The sequence below is a fragment of the Borostomias antarcticus genome, assembly GCF_949987555.1.
Source record: "Borostomias antarcticus genome assembly, chromosome: 2".
Lineage (NCBI taxonomy): Eukaryota > Metazoa > Chordata > Actinopteri > Stomiiformes > Stomiidae > Borostomias > Borostomias antarcticus.
In genome coordinates, this window is record NC_140235.1 from 4,696,006 (window position 1) to 4,711,876 (window position 15,871).

General features: G+C 49.4%; 1 protein-coding gene across 1 annotated transcript in view; it reads right to left on the reverse strand.

The window, feature by feature from the left end:
• Nucleotides 1-802: 802 nt before the first annotated feature.
• Nucleotides 803-15,871, reverse strand: part of adss2 (adenylosuccinate synthase 2) — a 17,605-nt gene continuing 2,536 nt past the window's right edge. The window contains exons 2-13 of the mRNA XM_084461503.1: nt 12,308-12,410; nt 11,507-11,575; nt 10,974-11,024; nt 10,137-10,203; nt 9,394-9,501; nt 8,626-8,707; nt 8,245-8,371; nt 5,258-5,412; nt 4,710-4,834; nt 4,406-4,503; nt 4,117-4,266; nt 803-3,489 (exon numbers count right to left, since the gene is read on the reverse strand). Coding sequence (XP_084317629.1) covers nt 3,437-3,489; nt 4,117-4,266; nt 4,406-4,503; nt 4,710-4,834; nt 5,258-5,412; nt 8,245-8,371; nt 8,626-8,707; nt 9,394-9,501; nt 10,137-10,203; nt 10,974-11,024; nt 11,507-11,575; nt 12,308-12,410 — 1,188 coding nt within the window. The 3' untranslated portion in view covers nt 803-3,436. The remainder of the gene's footprint in view (nt 3,490-4,116; nt 4,267-4,405; nt 4,504-4,709; nt 4,835-5,257; nt 5,413-8,244; nt 8,372-8,625; nt 8,708-9,393; nt 9,502-10,136; nt 10,204-10,973; nt 11,025-11,506; nt 11,576-12,307; nt 12,411-15,871) is intronic.

Genomic DNA, 15,871 nt, shown 5'->3' on the forward strand with positions numbered 1-15,871 from the left:
CTCTGCCCGAAGCAGACTACTACTTTCAAAGGAATCGGACATTTGTGTTTCATCATCTGTCTCCTAAGCACCTGACGGGTCCAAAGTTGATGCGGTTTCATTCAGATGTAGTCAAATGTGGGAGGAAGCTGTGCGGAGAGGGACGGGGACCAGGTGGTCCTGTGGTTGGAGAGGGAGGGAGGATGAAAAGGAGGTGGGAAGGAGGCAAGGGAGCCCCCCTCCTCATCCTCCTCCTCCATAAAGTAACTTTGAATGTGTCGACTACAGGGCAAATAGGTTGGGGTTTAAATCCTGACATGTCCTCTCCCTCACCCCCCTCTTGGTAAGGTTTTCTAAACTTTACACATCTATCCAATAAAGAGATGAGATAAAAAAAAGAAAATAAGTCATTTACGATTTTGAGGGATTTGCTTCATTCTTCAGGGTAGAAATGCGGTGAATTTGGAGCAGCGCAAGTCTCCAGTCGTCCTCCTCAGGTATGTGTCTTATGGACCAATGCTACGAAATCTGGTGAAATGTTGTGATCATACACAGCTGACTGGCGCTCTCTAGTGGACACGCAGCGAACTACACAAGTGATTCTGAGGTATCAAACATTTGCCCCTTTTAAATATCAACAACAGACAAGAATCCCGACATCATACAATGATCATGAGGACTAAAATGAAAAATCATGAATCAAGGGTCAGAGACAGATTGTCATTTTTTATTTTCTGTTGAAATCTTGCTCTGGTGTGTATTTCCCATTGATTGATATTAAAATTATCTTTTAAATTTTCTATTACAAAGAGAAACACCAGGACTGTACAAACAATATTTGTGGAACATGCACACACACGCACGCACAAACACACACACACACACACACACACATCCAGCACCCACGCCAGAAGCCAAGCATATTCACCACCTAAATACAGAACGGCTACAATAAGACCAAGAGAATATGGTTGTGTTGTTCTGTACATACATTTATAGATGAGGTTAATACAGCAGCAGGTACAACACAGAACTCAAAAAGCACAGAGCCTCAACAGAGAAACGACCCACATATTTGTGCAAATATGCGTTCATCGGCACAATCATGTTACAATCAGAACTGATTCTCAAAAAGTTGGAGCTGACGTTTATGACAGACTGTTTTTTTGTTTTAACAGGGCACAAACCATGAAGAAGGCTGATGTTTTGTTTGTTTAATAGTACAGCCACACTGACATTTAACAAGATGAGTAAGGCTTCAATCAGAGATGCAGCACTGTGGACATTCAGCCAGAAAACATCTGGTGCTTTTGAACTGATAGAAGTTAATTTGAACCTCCCTTCAAACCGCCTTACAACACACTGGCTCAACTTGTTCTTCATCAGGATCTTGGAATCAGAAGCACTTTGTCAATTTGTTGTTGTCAGTTCCACATCGCTGATCTTTATTTAAAACACGGATACAAACGTCATGAAGAGAACACAGACAGATGAATCTTTTACTGGTCTGGAACACATTAGCTAGTTTTAAGAAGGGGGCGGGGGGGACACGGCCTCGTCCATCCCGGGGCCTCGGAGAGGTGAGGGAGGGAGAGAAACGGAGCTACGGGGAGCCGTTTTTAAACTGGTTCAGTTCAGAGAGTAACGGTACTATTGTGTCTGCTTCCATGACCGGACTATCCGCTCGCTTTCAAAGCTGTGTGGTGGACTTTAGTGGAGTTAAGCTAAGGGCTGGTGGTTACCGTGGACAAATACACACTTTGGGGAAAGTATTCTCCACACTTCTGGGGGGAAGAAAAATAGAAGCAGCGTTTAAAGATATCCCTTTAGTTTCATCACCAGTGCAAAAATCTCTGTGACAGAAAAGCAGACCTCAAAAAATAAAAGTAGTTTATAGTTAGTTTGATTCACATATCCTGTCCTATATGATTTGGCTACAGGAAACATTCCACTGCAACAGTATATTAAGTTTACTGTAAGGCTGACGACTGCTTTCTTTGGTGATGACTGATTGTAACGCTATGTCAGTGTTTAATAGGTACTTCATGGAGCCAACTCAGGAAGTAGTGTCGGGAATGAGAGCAGGACACACAAGTAAACTCCTAGGACAACAGTCTCTTCCTGGGCACACGGTCTAGAAGGTTCTCTGTACATAGAAACAGAGTACAAACAGTCCAGCACTCACGGACCTATCACAAGGGATTATTTATTATTGTATTATTATCTATTATTAGTTGAAGGTGAGGAAAGCTGTAAGGCTGAAACTAGGGATGCACGGATATGAACATTTTGGCCGATACCGATAACAGATATTAACATTGCTATTATTTAGCCTGGAGATAAATTCCAAAACAAGGGAGATGCAGTTGTAGATCTAGCTGTTCTAGAGTGAGCTGTCACTGAGAGTCTGGTGCTGCATAGACAGTTACACTGATGACACACGAAGGCCTTGAAACAATACAAAATATAGAACATACAGAAATAAAAACAGTTGTGATCTATTGGAAGTCCTGAGACTAGAAGCTAGTCATGGTTGAAGAACAGGTGATATGGCTGTGGGCTCCTGAGCAGACCCGGCCCAATGACAATTTAGAAGAGCAATAGAGCTTACCTGCCGGTAACAACGTTGCCGACTTACGGGATGAGTCCCGTAAATCAAACCCCGCCCGGCTGGCACTAAATGGAACACTCCCGTATTTGAAAGGATCTCAAATACTACCTAATCACGGTCAGCGCTTGTCCCGTGCGAGGCAGACAGAACAGAATGATACAAACTGGCACAACGCGTTACTGTGACAAAACAAGCAAGAGAATCCTGACCGATGACTGACCAGCCGAAACCGCTGCGTCTATAAGCCCGCGGTAAACTCGCTTTTAACTACGCGTCCGCCGCACGTTTCCCGCCTTCCTCTGGAGCGCAGGAAGTAGCGCGCCGCGAGACACGCGCGTCGCTACGCGTCGATAAACAGGAAGTATCTGGCGGGCATTAGTGGTGCTGAACGCATACCTGATGGGAGAGGTCAAAACATTTCCGTCTGTACTAGTGGGAGTTACAGGGAATGGCACACGCCTGGGTCACAGAGTCAACACGTATGGAGGGGGCGGGGCTAAACGGCGCTCCGTAGACTAGGTGGAGACTAGTCCATGGAGGCACACAGGGTCGGTGTGTGAGGGTGTGTTTAGCAGGGGGCGGGGCAGGAGAGAGGCTCGATGGAGGTAGGGAGAAAAGCCATTTTTTGACGGACGAGGGGAGCTTCAGACACACAGACAGGGGAGACCTGAAGAACCAGAGAGATGAGCTAGAGAGTCCGGGGTCAGGGGCTCGTCTGGGGGTTGGACACCGGAGAGGGGGACCTGGGGAGGAGAGCCTGAGGCGGGGGCCCGGGGGGGGGGGGGGGGGGGGTTGTAGAGGGCAGGTAGGTACTGTAGGTGGCGCTGTGCTCCTTTCTGCCCGCCTTTAAAAGAGCTGGATCATGGACTCCCGGGACTTGCCCACTCCGATCCACTTGACTGTGGGGAGGAGACGGAAGAGGGAGGAGGGGTCAGTGAAGGATAAAACACAGCTTCCTAAAGTAAGTAGCCTTGAGAAGCGATGGTTCTTGAGCCTAGTGGCCCATAGCGCAGGAGCCTATCCTGATTCCTTAGCGTGAGGCAGCTTGATGTACAAGTTCACTCCCTGGACATGACGATAGTGTCGCAGGGACTTGACCCCCAATCCAACCCTTGATGCTGAGTTCCAAACAGGGAGGCATTGGGTACTAATAATGCGCTATACAAATAAAGCTTTGATTTGATATGATACTATTTTTTATAGTCTTTGGTATGACTCGGCCGGGGATCGAACCCCCAACCTCCCGATCTCTGGGTGGATACTCTAACCACAAGGCCACTGAGCTGGTAACACTGGTTCATATAGTAACACATATAGTATTACACCACCACCACGACAACAGGGAAGAAGAGGAGGAGTTGTCGGATTTCTCTAACAGAGAAGAAGGTGTGGAAGATGGGGATGAAGAGGAGGAGGGGAGGAAGAGGATGAAGAGGGGAAGTAGGTGGAGAAGAGGGGGAGGACAAGAAAGAGGAGGAGAAAGAGGAGGGGTAGACAGTGGAGGAAGAGAAGAGAAAGCCTCTGACCTGGCACGCCCAGGTGCTCCTCGATGTAGTGGACATATTTCTGGGCGTTCTCCGGAAGCTCCTGGAATGTCCTGGCGGCCGACGTGTCGCTCTTCCAGCCCGGCAGCGTCTCGTATTGCACCTCCACCCTCTGGAGCACCTCCTGATTGGCTAAGGGGAGAAAAGGGGGCGGAGAAACCACAGTGAGGCGCTGCTAGACTATTGGCTATCGTACCCGTTCTGAGATTGATGGACAGGAATGATAGAAATGCTCAAGCGCACAAGCAATCATCCCTGTAGACCCGCCTACCTGGGAAATGAGGTATCGTTTGGTTGTCCACGGTGTAGGACACGCCCACTTTGATCTCAGGGAAGACATCCAGAATGTCTAGTTTGGTGAGAGCTAACCTGGAAGGGGGGAGAGGAGAGAACAGCGCACAGTTTCACACACACACACACACACACACACACACACACACACACACACAAAGTAAACAACACACACAGGTTGAGTGTGTGCCCACACGGCTGCACACACACCCACCAACGCCCACCTACACAATAAGCTGTCATAGCTAAGTAGTGCTAGCTGTGGAAATAGCTGAGAGACTCACGCAGTGAAGCCGTTGATCATGTGGGCGTATTTGACGGGCACCAGGTCCAGCCAACCACATCGCCTTTTCCGGCCTGTGGTCACGCCCACTTCCTTCCCCCTGGTCTGCAGGAGTTCCCCTATTTCCTGCGAGGAGGAAAGAGACATGAAACAGGTCGTCTACCATTAAAATAATATGCAAAGTGCTGCACTGCCAAATGCTGTCCACTAGATGGTGATGTTGGACAACTCTGGGACAGAGAGAAGGCCTGAGTCTCTAGTGCTGACAGCTCTGACACTTAAAATTACATTTCCATCTTAATCATTTAGCAGACGGTTTGATCCAACGCCACTTACTAGAAGCACATTTGTCTAGAGTAAAAATTACATTTCCATCTTAATCATTTAGCAGACCGTTTGATCCAACGCCACTTACTAGAAGCACATTTGTCTAGAGTAAGAGAACTAATTGTGTAATTTTTCCCCCCCATCTTTTTTTACTTCTGACTAGACTTCCCATTGGATTTCCTCAAAGCGGAGAGAGTTTCAGAGACAGGAAGTGTGTCTTACGTTTGTCTGCTCGGAGGGGAACGCTCCGATGCCCACCCGGGTGGTGTAGGCCTTGACCACTCCGTACACTTCACCCACGTTTTGGGGGGGCATGCCCAGACCCGTACACACACCACCCACCGTACAGTTAGACGAAGTCACGAATGGATAGGTCCCTGAAACACACACACACACACGCACACGCACACACACACACACCACACACACACGCACACACAAGTATGTCACCCTGAGGAACTTCCCTAATAACCATTATCATAACAGAACAGCCTGTATATTTAAAGAGCTGGTAATATAAGTAGGGACAAATGCTTGGGTCTTACACTGGCATCTCAGCTATCCAAACCTCCGCCCCACGTCCCTGTCTGCTCCGTCAGACAGACTCACAGTCGGATGAATGTGTGTGTGTGTGTGTGTGTGTGTGTGTGTGTGTGTGTGCGCGTGTGTGTGTGTGTGTGCGTGCATGCCAGTGTATAAACCAGGCTCATCGAAGGTTAAAGCTGCAGTATGTAAGAAAGCTGTCAGCTATCCAAACCTCCACCCCACCTCCCTGTCTGCTCCCTGTCAGACAGACTCGGAGTCAGACGGATGTGTGTGTGTGTGTGTGTGTGTGTGTGCGCGCGCGCGCGTAAGTGCCTGTCAGTGTATAAACCAGGCTCATCTAAGTTTAAAGTTGCTGTATGTAAGAAAGCTACAGTATATATGATTCTCGTTTAAATATTGCTATATTGCTATACAGGGGTGTCATGCAACCTAAAAAACCGGGGGGCCACGAGATAGCAAGGCGTTATTAGCGCGCGCAGCGAAATTTTAGTGTTTTTTTGTGCATTTTTGCAGTTTAAAATCAGGACACAGCGCACTACCAGTTGCCACTCAAGCGGTGTGTGAAATTAAACTTACCGGTAGTGTTCTTTCAAGGACTTTCAAAATAAAAGTAAGGTAAAACAAATCTAGCCTACTTTTTTTACTCACTTGTCCAAATGATATACTGTATACTGAAGTATGAAGTATATTGAATCTGATATACTGAATAGCCTAATATTTGGTGGACCTGTTCATCAGTTAAGGACAATCTTAATCTAAATGTATGCAAGCAGACCATGAAAACGTGTTTATCTGAGACGAGGCGAGGGGGGGGCTTCCAGGTCCAGTGTTAATTTGGAAGAAAGCAAATCCACCGGGAACGAGGGTGTTTGGCTTTTTGAAAGAGGTTATGGTGGGTTTTCGAGGTGGTCTATGACATAATTAATAATACATTCAGCTCAGTAGAGAAAATAATCATAGCTCCGCATTGTAAAATGTAATGGTAAACAAACAATAACAGAAATGTGAAGGAACCCCCCCCCCCCCCAAATCTGAGGGGGCACGGGCCCCCTCAAGTTCTATAGACATAACGCCTCTGTTGCTATAACTAATAGATAGAGAGGGATACGTGTTTTTGTCGTAAATGAGGCTCTATGTCCAAAATTCCGAACTACCCCTTTAAGCCTCGGTTACACTCCCAAACAGACACGTTGGGCGAACAGCTGTGGACACCGTGGACATGTGGGGGTTCTGTTTATACTTCTACTGTCGGCTTGGAGGACATGGCAGTTGGTGCTCTCATTGCGTAGAGGGCGGACGGACAAGTATGTGCGGTACACCGAAAATGGGAGCCTGCGCGTGCGCACTCTCTCTGATGATGAAATCTACATCACACAGACCCTCGCACGCCCTCAGGTACTCACGGGTGTGGAAAGTATAACCAGGCCTTTGGAGGTGTGGCCACACCTTATTTGGGAGTGTGGGCGTACCCCAAACCCACAAACAGATTGAATTCACCCTAACAGGTGGAATTTTCCCTCCCTGTCTGCTAGCTTGTAGCTACCTCGCGGCTCCTAGCGCAAAAGTGACATACTGTAGCTTTAACTTTCAAGACCAGTTAAACAGGCATTCAGCTCCGGGCAGGGGGGTGGGGTCAGGTCGAGTCATCCATATCCTACAAGTTACAACTGGCACGGAACATTCTCCATTCTTTCAGACTTGGACCCTTTCCAGGACCAGCCCATGTCCCCTACGTTTGGAGCTGAAAGGATTGGATAGGCGTGAGTAAGATTAGTAGCCTATGGTGAAGCTACCATGACTAGGACCCCGTCTCTTACACCTATGCAGAGAGTGTCAGATCTACACGCACGTCTAGGGGCTGTTCCTGGACAGGTATGGTAGTTTTATGAACAGCAGAGGTCTGATAGTATCAAACTCTCTCCTATTCTCTCTCCTACCACTGCAGCATTGAAAGACAACATGATGACCTTGATATCATACATTAGCAATCCTCAACTGCAGCTCAAGCTCTGCCTGAGAACCAATCAGTGAGGTTGTTCTTTACGGGGCCAATCGGTGAGGGTGATGGTGACATTGGTCGTGCATTGTGAGGGGGTGTTTTCTGGTGATCTAACCGCCCCACCCTTCTCTGAAGCGAATGCCCCTCCTGTGCAGTCCTCCTCATAGATTTAAAAGCATAGCATGGGTGTAATCGTGTGCTCTCACACCAACCCGATGCTTATAAATCCGTGTACCGAAGTGCACACACAGCTCAGGGAACGGGAGGGGTGGAGAGGCGGGGTGTGAACACAGAGCGGTTTTAGCTGTGGCCCTAAACTGCCCTTGACCGTCGAATCTGCCTCACCAGACAGCGCGTGGTCTGACTGTCCAGCAGGCTGGTTAGAGGTCATCAATGTGCTAGCTTGCTCGGTCGTTCGACCGCTACTGTCGGCCTCGCAAACAGAGCGTGTAGTATTGTAGTATAGTACTGCATCGTTGGGATTAATACCGCGCACAAGTTAAGTAGCGGAAGGGAGAGTTCTCAGACGACTTCTCTGGAATATGTAGAGAGTGGGTCGTATGCCCACCTCCCTTGTTCTCTGTAAAGCGCATTGTGTTGCCTCTGGGTATGAAATGCGCTATACAAATAAAGCTTTGATTGATTGATTGATTGATTGACTGACCGAAGTCGATGTCGAGCAGCGCGGCGTTGGCTCCCTCCACCAGGATCTTCTTGGGGGGTCCGTGTAAGGCCTCGTACATGAAATGGACCCCGTCTCTCACCATGGGCTTTATCCTCTTCTCGTAGTCCTGCGCAGGGAGACAAACCAAGCGCTCACGTACTCCGCCTCAGCCCGGTTGACCCTAATGAACATCCATCCATGTAACTGATAAGTACCACACTCCCCCATTCGCTCGTGCTGTGAGCACTGTGGGTGGCGATAACCGCCCCCCTGACCAATAGGAACACTCGGCACATCACTAATAATGCTCTATAGGATAAGGTGCAATCTATTTGGACCACATGGTCTTCGTCAGACTGTAGGCCGAAGGCTGCGACTCACCTTCAGTTTACCCAGCTCCCCGTCAATGTCAATCTCCAGGGTGGGGTACATGGCCTTGTACTGCTGGGCCAGCACCTTATACCTACAATCCAGACACGGTCAAGACACCTTTGACCCCGCCCCTCTATAGCCTACCAGAGCTGTGTGTCAATACTCTCAATTAGGGATGAGACGATATGGATTTTTGCATTACGGTACGGTTTACGGTATTTCACGGTATACGGCATTTCACCTCCCCAACACACATAAAAAAAAACAAGTATTTTACCTTGAAGGAACTACAGTGCAACACATGATGGAAAAAACACACTATTGTAATTAAGCTCAGTTTATTAATAGCAAGCTTATATTAAATTACAAAATGAACTGTTGCAAGCAACTTGAAATGTGAAGTTTCAGTGGCGCATTATTGCGTAATACCGTAAACGTAATACCGTAAACACAGGGAATGTCACGGTTCTAATACCGTGAACATTTTATACCGCGGTTCACGGTTTTACGGTATACCGTCTCATCCCTACTCTCAAAAGAGAAGATTAGAAGTAGAGAACACTCTAGAATATTGTGAAAAAAGGTATGCAAAAAAAACTGCAGGCACACCCATCCACACGAGGCTATGTATATGTACGCTATGTCAACGTCACCGTCACCGTCGGTAGAACAAACAAGGCCTTAAGTGGCAGCCGATGTGCCCGGGGGTTTTGACTGGAACACAAGTATGCAGATACGCTCGCACACCCGCCACATTCGGCACGCGGTCGACCTCACCTGTCGGAGAAGTCTTTGAAGTCGGAGAGCAGGTCACATATTCGCAGGCCGCTGCGCGCCGCCTTGGCTGAGTACACCGGGCCAATCCCCTTCTTGGTTGTTCCCAGGCTGGGCGGGGGGCATAAAGGAAAGTAAGCAATCAGCTACGTCGACGCCGAATACGCGCGTCTGTCCGCGCGCGTACCTGCGCGTACCCCTGTCAGAGTGTAGGCAAATGTGTGTGTGTGTGTGTGTGTGTGTGTCAGGGGAAGGGGCGTGTCATCATCTGACAAAACCACGCTGAGCTTGTGAAGAAAGCGTCAAGTGGCTCCCGTGCCCCACCCAACTTAAGAACACCCCCTACCCCCCCCCCCCCCCCCCCCCCATCAGCGATGGCACGGCTTAAAGAAACAGGAGTTGGTGAGCGCATATCGTTCATGGACGCCATGGGGAGTTTAGATATGGTGAGGTGGGCTGAGGGCAGTCCAGTGAGGCTGAATGATCTGAGCTGGAGGTTTCTATAGGTGGGGGGGGGGGGGCAGGACCCCTCTCCAGGGCGGGGTGGGGGGGGCAGGACCCCTCTCCAGGGCGGGGTGGGGGGGGCAGGACCCCTCTCCGGGGCGGGGTGTGGGGGGGGGGGGGGCAGGACCCCTCTCCAGGGCGGGGTGGGGGGGTAGAACCCCTCTCCAGGGAGGGGTGGGGGGGGGGCAGGACCCCTCTCCAGGGCGGGGTGGGGCGTGAGGAGAGGGAAGCGGGGGTCTTACTTCTTGCCCGCTTGCTCCTGTCTCTGCTGCTCCTGCACCCCGTCAACCGCTTGGTGGAAATCAAACACTGTGGGAGGAGGAGGAGAAGGGCACACTCACAAACCTGAACACCTCTGGCTAACTACCTCACTAACTACCTCACTAACTACCGCACTAACTACCTCACCAACTACCTCACTAACTACCTCCCTAACTACCTCCCTAACTATCTCACTAACTCACTCACTAACTACCTCCCTAACTACCTAACTAACTACCTAACTAACTACCTCACTAACTAACTCACTAACTAACTAACTCACTAACTCACTAACTCACTAACTCACTAACTCACTAACTCACTAACTCACTAACTCACTAACTCACACTCACAAACCTGAACACCCCTGGCTAACTACCTTACTAAGTACCTCACTAATTAACTAACTAACTAACTCACACTCACAAACCTGAACACCCCTGGCTCTGGCTAACTACCTCACTAACTAACTAACTCACACTCACAAACCTGAGCACCTCTGGCTCTGGCTAATGACCTCCCTCATTTACACTCACAAACCTGAACACTTCAGTCCTTACTAGCAAACTAACTGGCAAACTAGCTAACTTACTTGTGTCCTCTGCTCTGCTCCACTGTCTCTCTTCACTCTACCACACTAAAACTAAGCTTTAGCAGACCTGGCAACCCAAGGGCCCTGACCAGAGGCAAGCCTTGTTCTCTTCAGCTGGGACACTCCGGACAGGACTAAGCAAAGAGAGAGAGAGAGAGAGAGAGAGAGGGAGGGAGGAAGGGAGGAAGGGAGGGAAGTCTGAGGATGGGGAAGTGTGACGCCTTACCAATGTGAGCTCTGTCGGAAATGATCAGCCTCTTGTCCCAGCCCTCCAGAGCTGCACACACGGAGAAAGAGCAAGAGAGAGGGGGGGGGAGAGAGGGGGGGGAGAGAGAGAGGGAGGGAGAGAGAGAGAGGGAGGGAGAGAGAGAGGGAGAGAGAGAGGGAGGGAGGGAGAGAGAGGGAGAGAGAGAGAGGGGGGAGAGGGGGGGAGAGAGGGAGAGGGAGGGAGAGAGAGAGAGAGAGGGAGAGAGAGAGAGAGAGGGAGGGAGAGAGAGGGAGAGAGAGAGGGAAAGAGAGAGGGGGAGGAAGAGGGGGAGGAAGAGGGAGAGAGAGAGAGGGAGAGAGAGGGAGAGAGAGGGAGGGAGAGAGAGAGGGGGGGGAGAGAGAGGGAGAGAGAGAGAGAGGGGGAAAGGGGGGGGAGAGAGGGAGAGAGAGAGAGGGAGAGAGAGAGGGAGGGAGAGAGAGACTTTAGATAAATTCAAAGACATTAATTACAACTACGTTAATCAATAATCAATTAATCCAAGCCACACCCACTTTTGCCCTTGCGTACATTCTTCTCGGCCTCCTCGAACAGGCCTGGCAGGTGGATGACCACTCCGTTACCTAGGCGATACCACAGGACAGACAGAGATGAGATGAGTGCACACTAGTGAGGATAAACTCTTCACAGAATTTGTTCTCAGGCGCCCGGGGCTCAAAAAGCTTTTCTGAGCTCCCGAGCCGGGGCACGGTGACTTGGCTGACGGATAAGGTTCTGCGTCTACGGAGCGATCGATAACGAACGCCGGCAATCAAACCGGAGAGAAACCCTCTTAACCTTTTCTGTTGCATCGACCGAGGTGTGAGAAAATGTCAGTGACATTATTTCATGACAACGGCGCTGATCAAGTGACCCGGGTTTCAGGCCACGCTACTGAGCGCCGCGCACCAACACGCCAAACCCGTTTGAACACTTCAAAAGAAGACCGCTATCACTCGAGTTACTCAAAAGCCAAGAGCCGCCTTTCTGCATAGCTTTAACCGTGAACGACGGGTCAAAAGACAGGTTAGACCGGCCTTTCCGGGATCTAATCAGAGGCGCATTCCGGAGAATTCTAACAGGCCTGGAGGGCCTGCGAATACGACAAGGTTAATGTTCCCGTCTGAGGCGTCCTGGGCCAGGAGGCGGACGTGCTCGACAGTCTGCCAGGGAGGAGCGCACTGCTACCACGCATTAGCTAATCAAGTTGCTGCAGATGAATCTGCTTTATGGCACTATAACTCCTCCGACTCGGGGCCGGTCACTCTCGTAGGTGCGTGTGTGTGTGTGTGTGAGTGTGTGTGTGTGTTACTCACCGATGAAGGCGGTGACTTTAGGGTTGATGATGCCGCTGGGGAGCAGGTGGAAGTCGTACTCCACAGAGTCCACAACCACGGTGTGGCCTGCATTGTTCCCCCCCTGTGTACACACACACACACACACACACACACACACGCAAACGCACACAAAGAGAGAGAGAGAGACCGATTTAAAGGTCGAACATGCGGAAGTGGAGCCTTTCCTGCTCCACTCCAAATCTATAACATGGAAATAAACCATCCTTTTATAGCCGGAAAAGCTATTTTTAAAAGTTATATTTACACCCAAAAGTGTAAAGCCTTCAAATGGAGAGGCCAAGCTACCTGTGTGTTGATCAACACGTTTGGAAACCTTTTCTTATTGACTAGTTATCTGTAAAACTCCTTGGGCAACTGCCTGACCCTAACAACTATTGACCCTAACAACTATTGACCCTAACAACTATTGACCCTAACCCAACTAATGACCCCTGACCCTAATCGGCAGAGAAAGTACATCACCAGACAAGAACAATGGAAACAAATTAGACAAACAAACCACATCTATCGGCTCTACGCGGAAGAGTAGGCTAAAAGTTGGAGAGAGCTGAGGGGCAGTAGGACCCAGGGGGAACATTCAGTGCCCTGAACATCACAGCTGCTGCAACTGTGAATCTGTTCCCTCAGTGCCACATTAGAGAGACGACCGCCAGGACAAATAGCAGCTTTGTACACTGTTGTTATTTAGGCTAGTTGCACAACCTCTTATCCAGAGCGCCTTACAATCAGTGCATTTAACTGTAGCCAGTGAGGCGACGCGATAGGACAGGAACCTCCCTTGGCATTCCTGAATCATGATTGGAGGAAAAGTGGATCCTTTCATCTCAACACTTAGGCTAGTTATTTTTTATGCACCTCAAACTGTACACTACTTACTGTAGCTAGAATGATGCTAAACGCACACACACACACTTCATTCAACGTGTTAGACTTCCCCCAACAGATATATATGGATCGGGGTGTGTGTGTGTGTGTGTGTGTGTGTGTGTGTATGTGTATGTGTGTGTGTGTGTGTGTGTGTGTGTGTGTGTGTGTGTGTATGCGGGGAGTCTGGGGCCTTTAGCCCGCCTGGCCAGGCTTCAAGCTATGTGCTTGAGCTCAAAACAAATTGTTTTGGACCAATCAGCGTCCTATGAGGAACTACAGATGTGGTTTAGACGTGACAACAGAGAGAAGGAACTGTTCCTTCCAAAACAACAATGGTGGCTCCTACTGTAAATAGGGTAGTGTAGATGCTACTATAGCACCAGTTATATCTGAACTGGAGAGTATTTCTTAATTGAAAGAAGAGCAAAAAACGTCACTGAAGGATTTTCTCCATGGAAAAGATGTTTTGGCTCTTTCTGCGTCATATGTTTTGTTGATCTGATTGGTGTAAGTTAGCCCATGATAGACGATGATAGATAATTCATCCAATCACGTGCGATGTGTATTTTTTGTGCCTGCCCTTTCTCCAGTTTCCAAGGACGACTTCCCAGACGGTTCTGTGTAACGAACCATCTGGCGCGTCAGGTTATGGGGCCTTGGACCTTTAGGAAATAAATCAACGTATGTTTGCCGGAGACATCTCCCAGCAAGGAGCTGGACAGGGCTATTCCTGGACATGGCAGCCCTTGGTGCCCCCGCCATTGGGGGTGGGAACATGCCTCTCCTTTTTAGATTAATTTACAATGTTCCCTCCACCCCCCCGCCCCCCCCCCCACACACACACACACCCGTACCATCTAGACCCAGCTGCAGTCCCACCAAGCAGCTGTTACAAGGTACAGTAGCCTGACTGACCGAATGGGAGCCCCCAGGGTATGGGAGGTAGCAACACAGGGCCACTGACACAACCTTGTCCATTCTCCATTCAACAAAAAGCAAGGGAATCATGACTACCGACCCCAGGGTCACTTTCCCAGAATTCCCAGCGGAGGAGGCTCCGGCTATTTAATCAGTGAGAGTTACGGCCCCTTTAGAACTCTTTCCAAGGCATAGTTTCCATTTGTCACCTCACAGTGCCTGGCGTGGCCCGGCCCATTTGGCCAGCGACCGCTGGTAGATATTATTACAGCTGTAAAGCCATTTACTACATGGCGGTAATAGTTCACTCAATGGGACACCATCAAAATGGACGGCGTCGTTATGCAGACAATAACCCGGAACATTCTATGAAATCTGCTGACGGGACCTCCGGTCACAGGACAGGACAAAAGCTTTGGACCGCCTCCAGAGTTCCCCACCTAGAGCTGGCCCCGGCCACCGACCTGATCACGGGCCCTGGGGGACAGAATCGGCCCGGCCCTTGGTCCTCGGGGGACGAAAGGTTTCATTCTTGTATTCATGCCGAAGAGAAGAGACCGGGGGGAGAGCCATTCAGGTCACCGGAGATACAGTAGGATGCACTTTGTGCTCCAAACTCACTCTACTTCTCTTGTTCCTCCGGTCGTCACACTGTTCTCTCAGCTGCCGCCCTCTAACGCATCCTCAACTTTCATTCCGTTGATTGTGAACAACCTATATTTACCAGATCAGTCACTTGACACGAGCATTTACACAATAAAAGGTCTTTAGTTGTTCGCTACGGGAAAAGCAAACTTCACCATAGCAACAGTAGCTCGAAACACAGCAGTGGAGTTCCAGGTAAAGCATTCACTAGAGAGGACTGAGCCTCACCCATTAACTTGTTAGGCTTTTACAGATCGCCCAAGACATCAGAGAGTATCTGGAAGGAGGACTGGACTGGTATCGACCAGGACAAGGTGGTACTGTAGGAGCTCCATCTGATAGGCTAGGCAGAAATGTGGTGATCCACCTGTCCGGTGCATTCAGGTCCAAGCAAGTCGTGTCAGGTGTGTGTGGTGGGTGGGTGGGTGGAAGAGCTTGCGTGTAGAGGTTAGTAGTGGTCTCTGGACAGGGTCATAGCCCTGTGTAAGTGAGAAGCTGCAGTGTCCCAGGGGTTAGAGGCCTCCTCAGCCCTGGAGGTGCCGACAGAAACCCAGCACTGCCCGACACCGGACCCTCCAAAGACTGGGGCCTACTGATCTGTCCTCTCCACTCCATACCTGGGACAGAAACTTCTACAGAAACTCCAGTGCCAATAGCCTACTGCATCAGACCGTGTCAGTAGCATGTGGCTATTTTGAATGGTTGAATTCTGTAGAAAATGCTGTAGTCCTCTCCTTAAGGTAATCTATGATCTAACATGATAGGATAGGTGATGTTTCTATACTGTTGTTCCCAGTCTACGCATCTCAGATCAGTGATTTCTCCAGGGAAGGAAGGACTTTTGAGGATCTGAACCAAACCAATGTGTGATTGTGTAGGCTGGGCCAGGCCTCCAAGAGTTTGACTACTCAAGCTACAGTACCACTATAAGATATGATGTGTTTAAGGCTAAGGGAGTCAATATCAATCATGTTTATTATGTACAAGATAGAAGTGCCATGTACGATAAAACGGTGTGAATGACCTTTCAATGTTATCTGATAGGTCATTAAGAACACGCCTCTAGTCATATGACTGTGATTAGTCGCATAA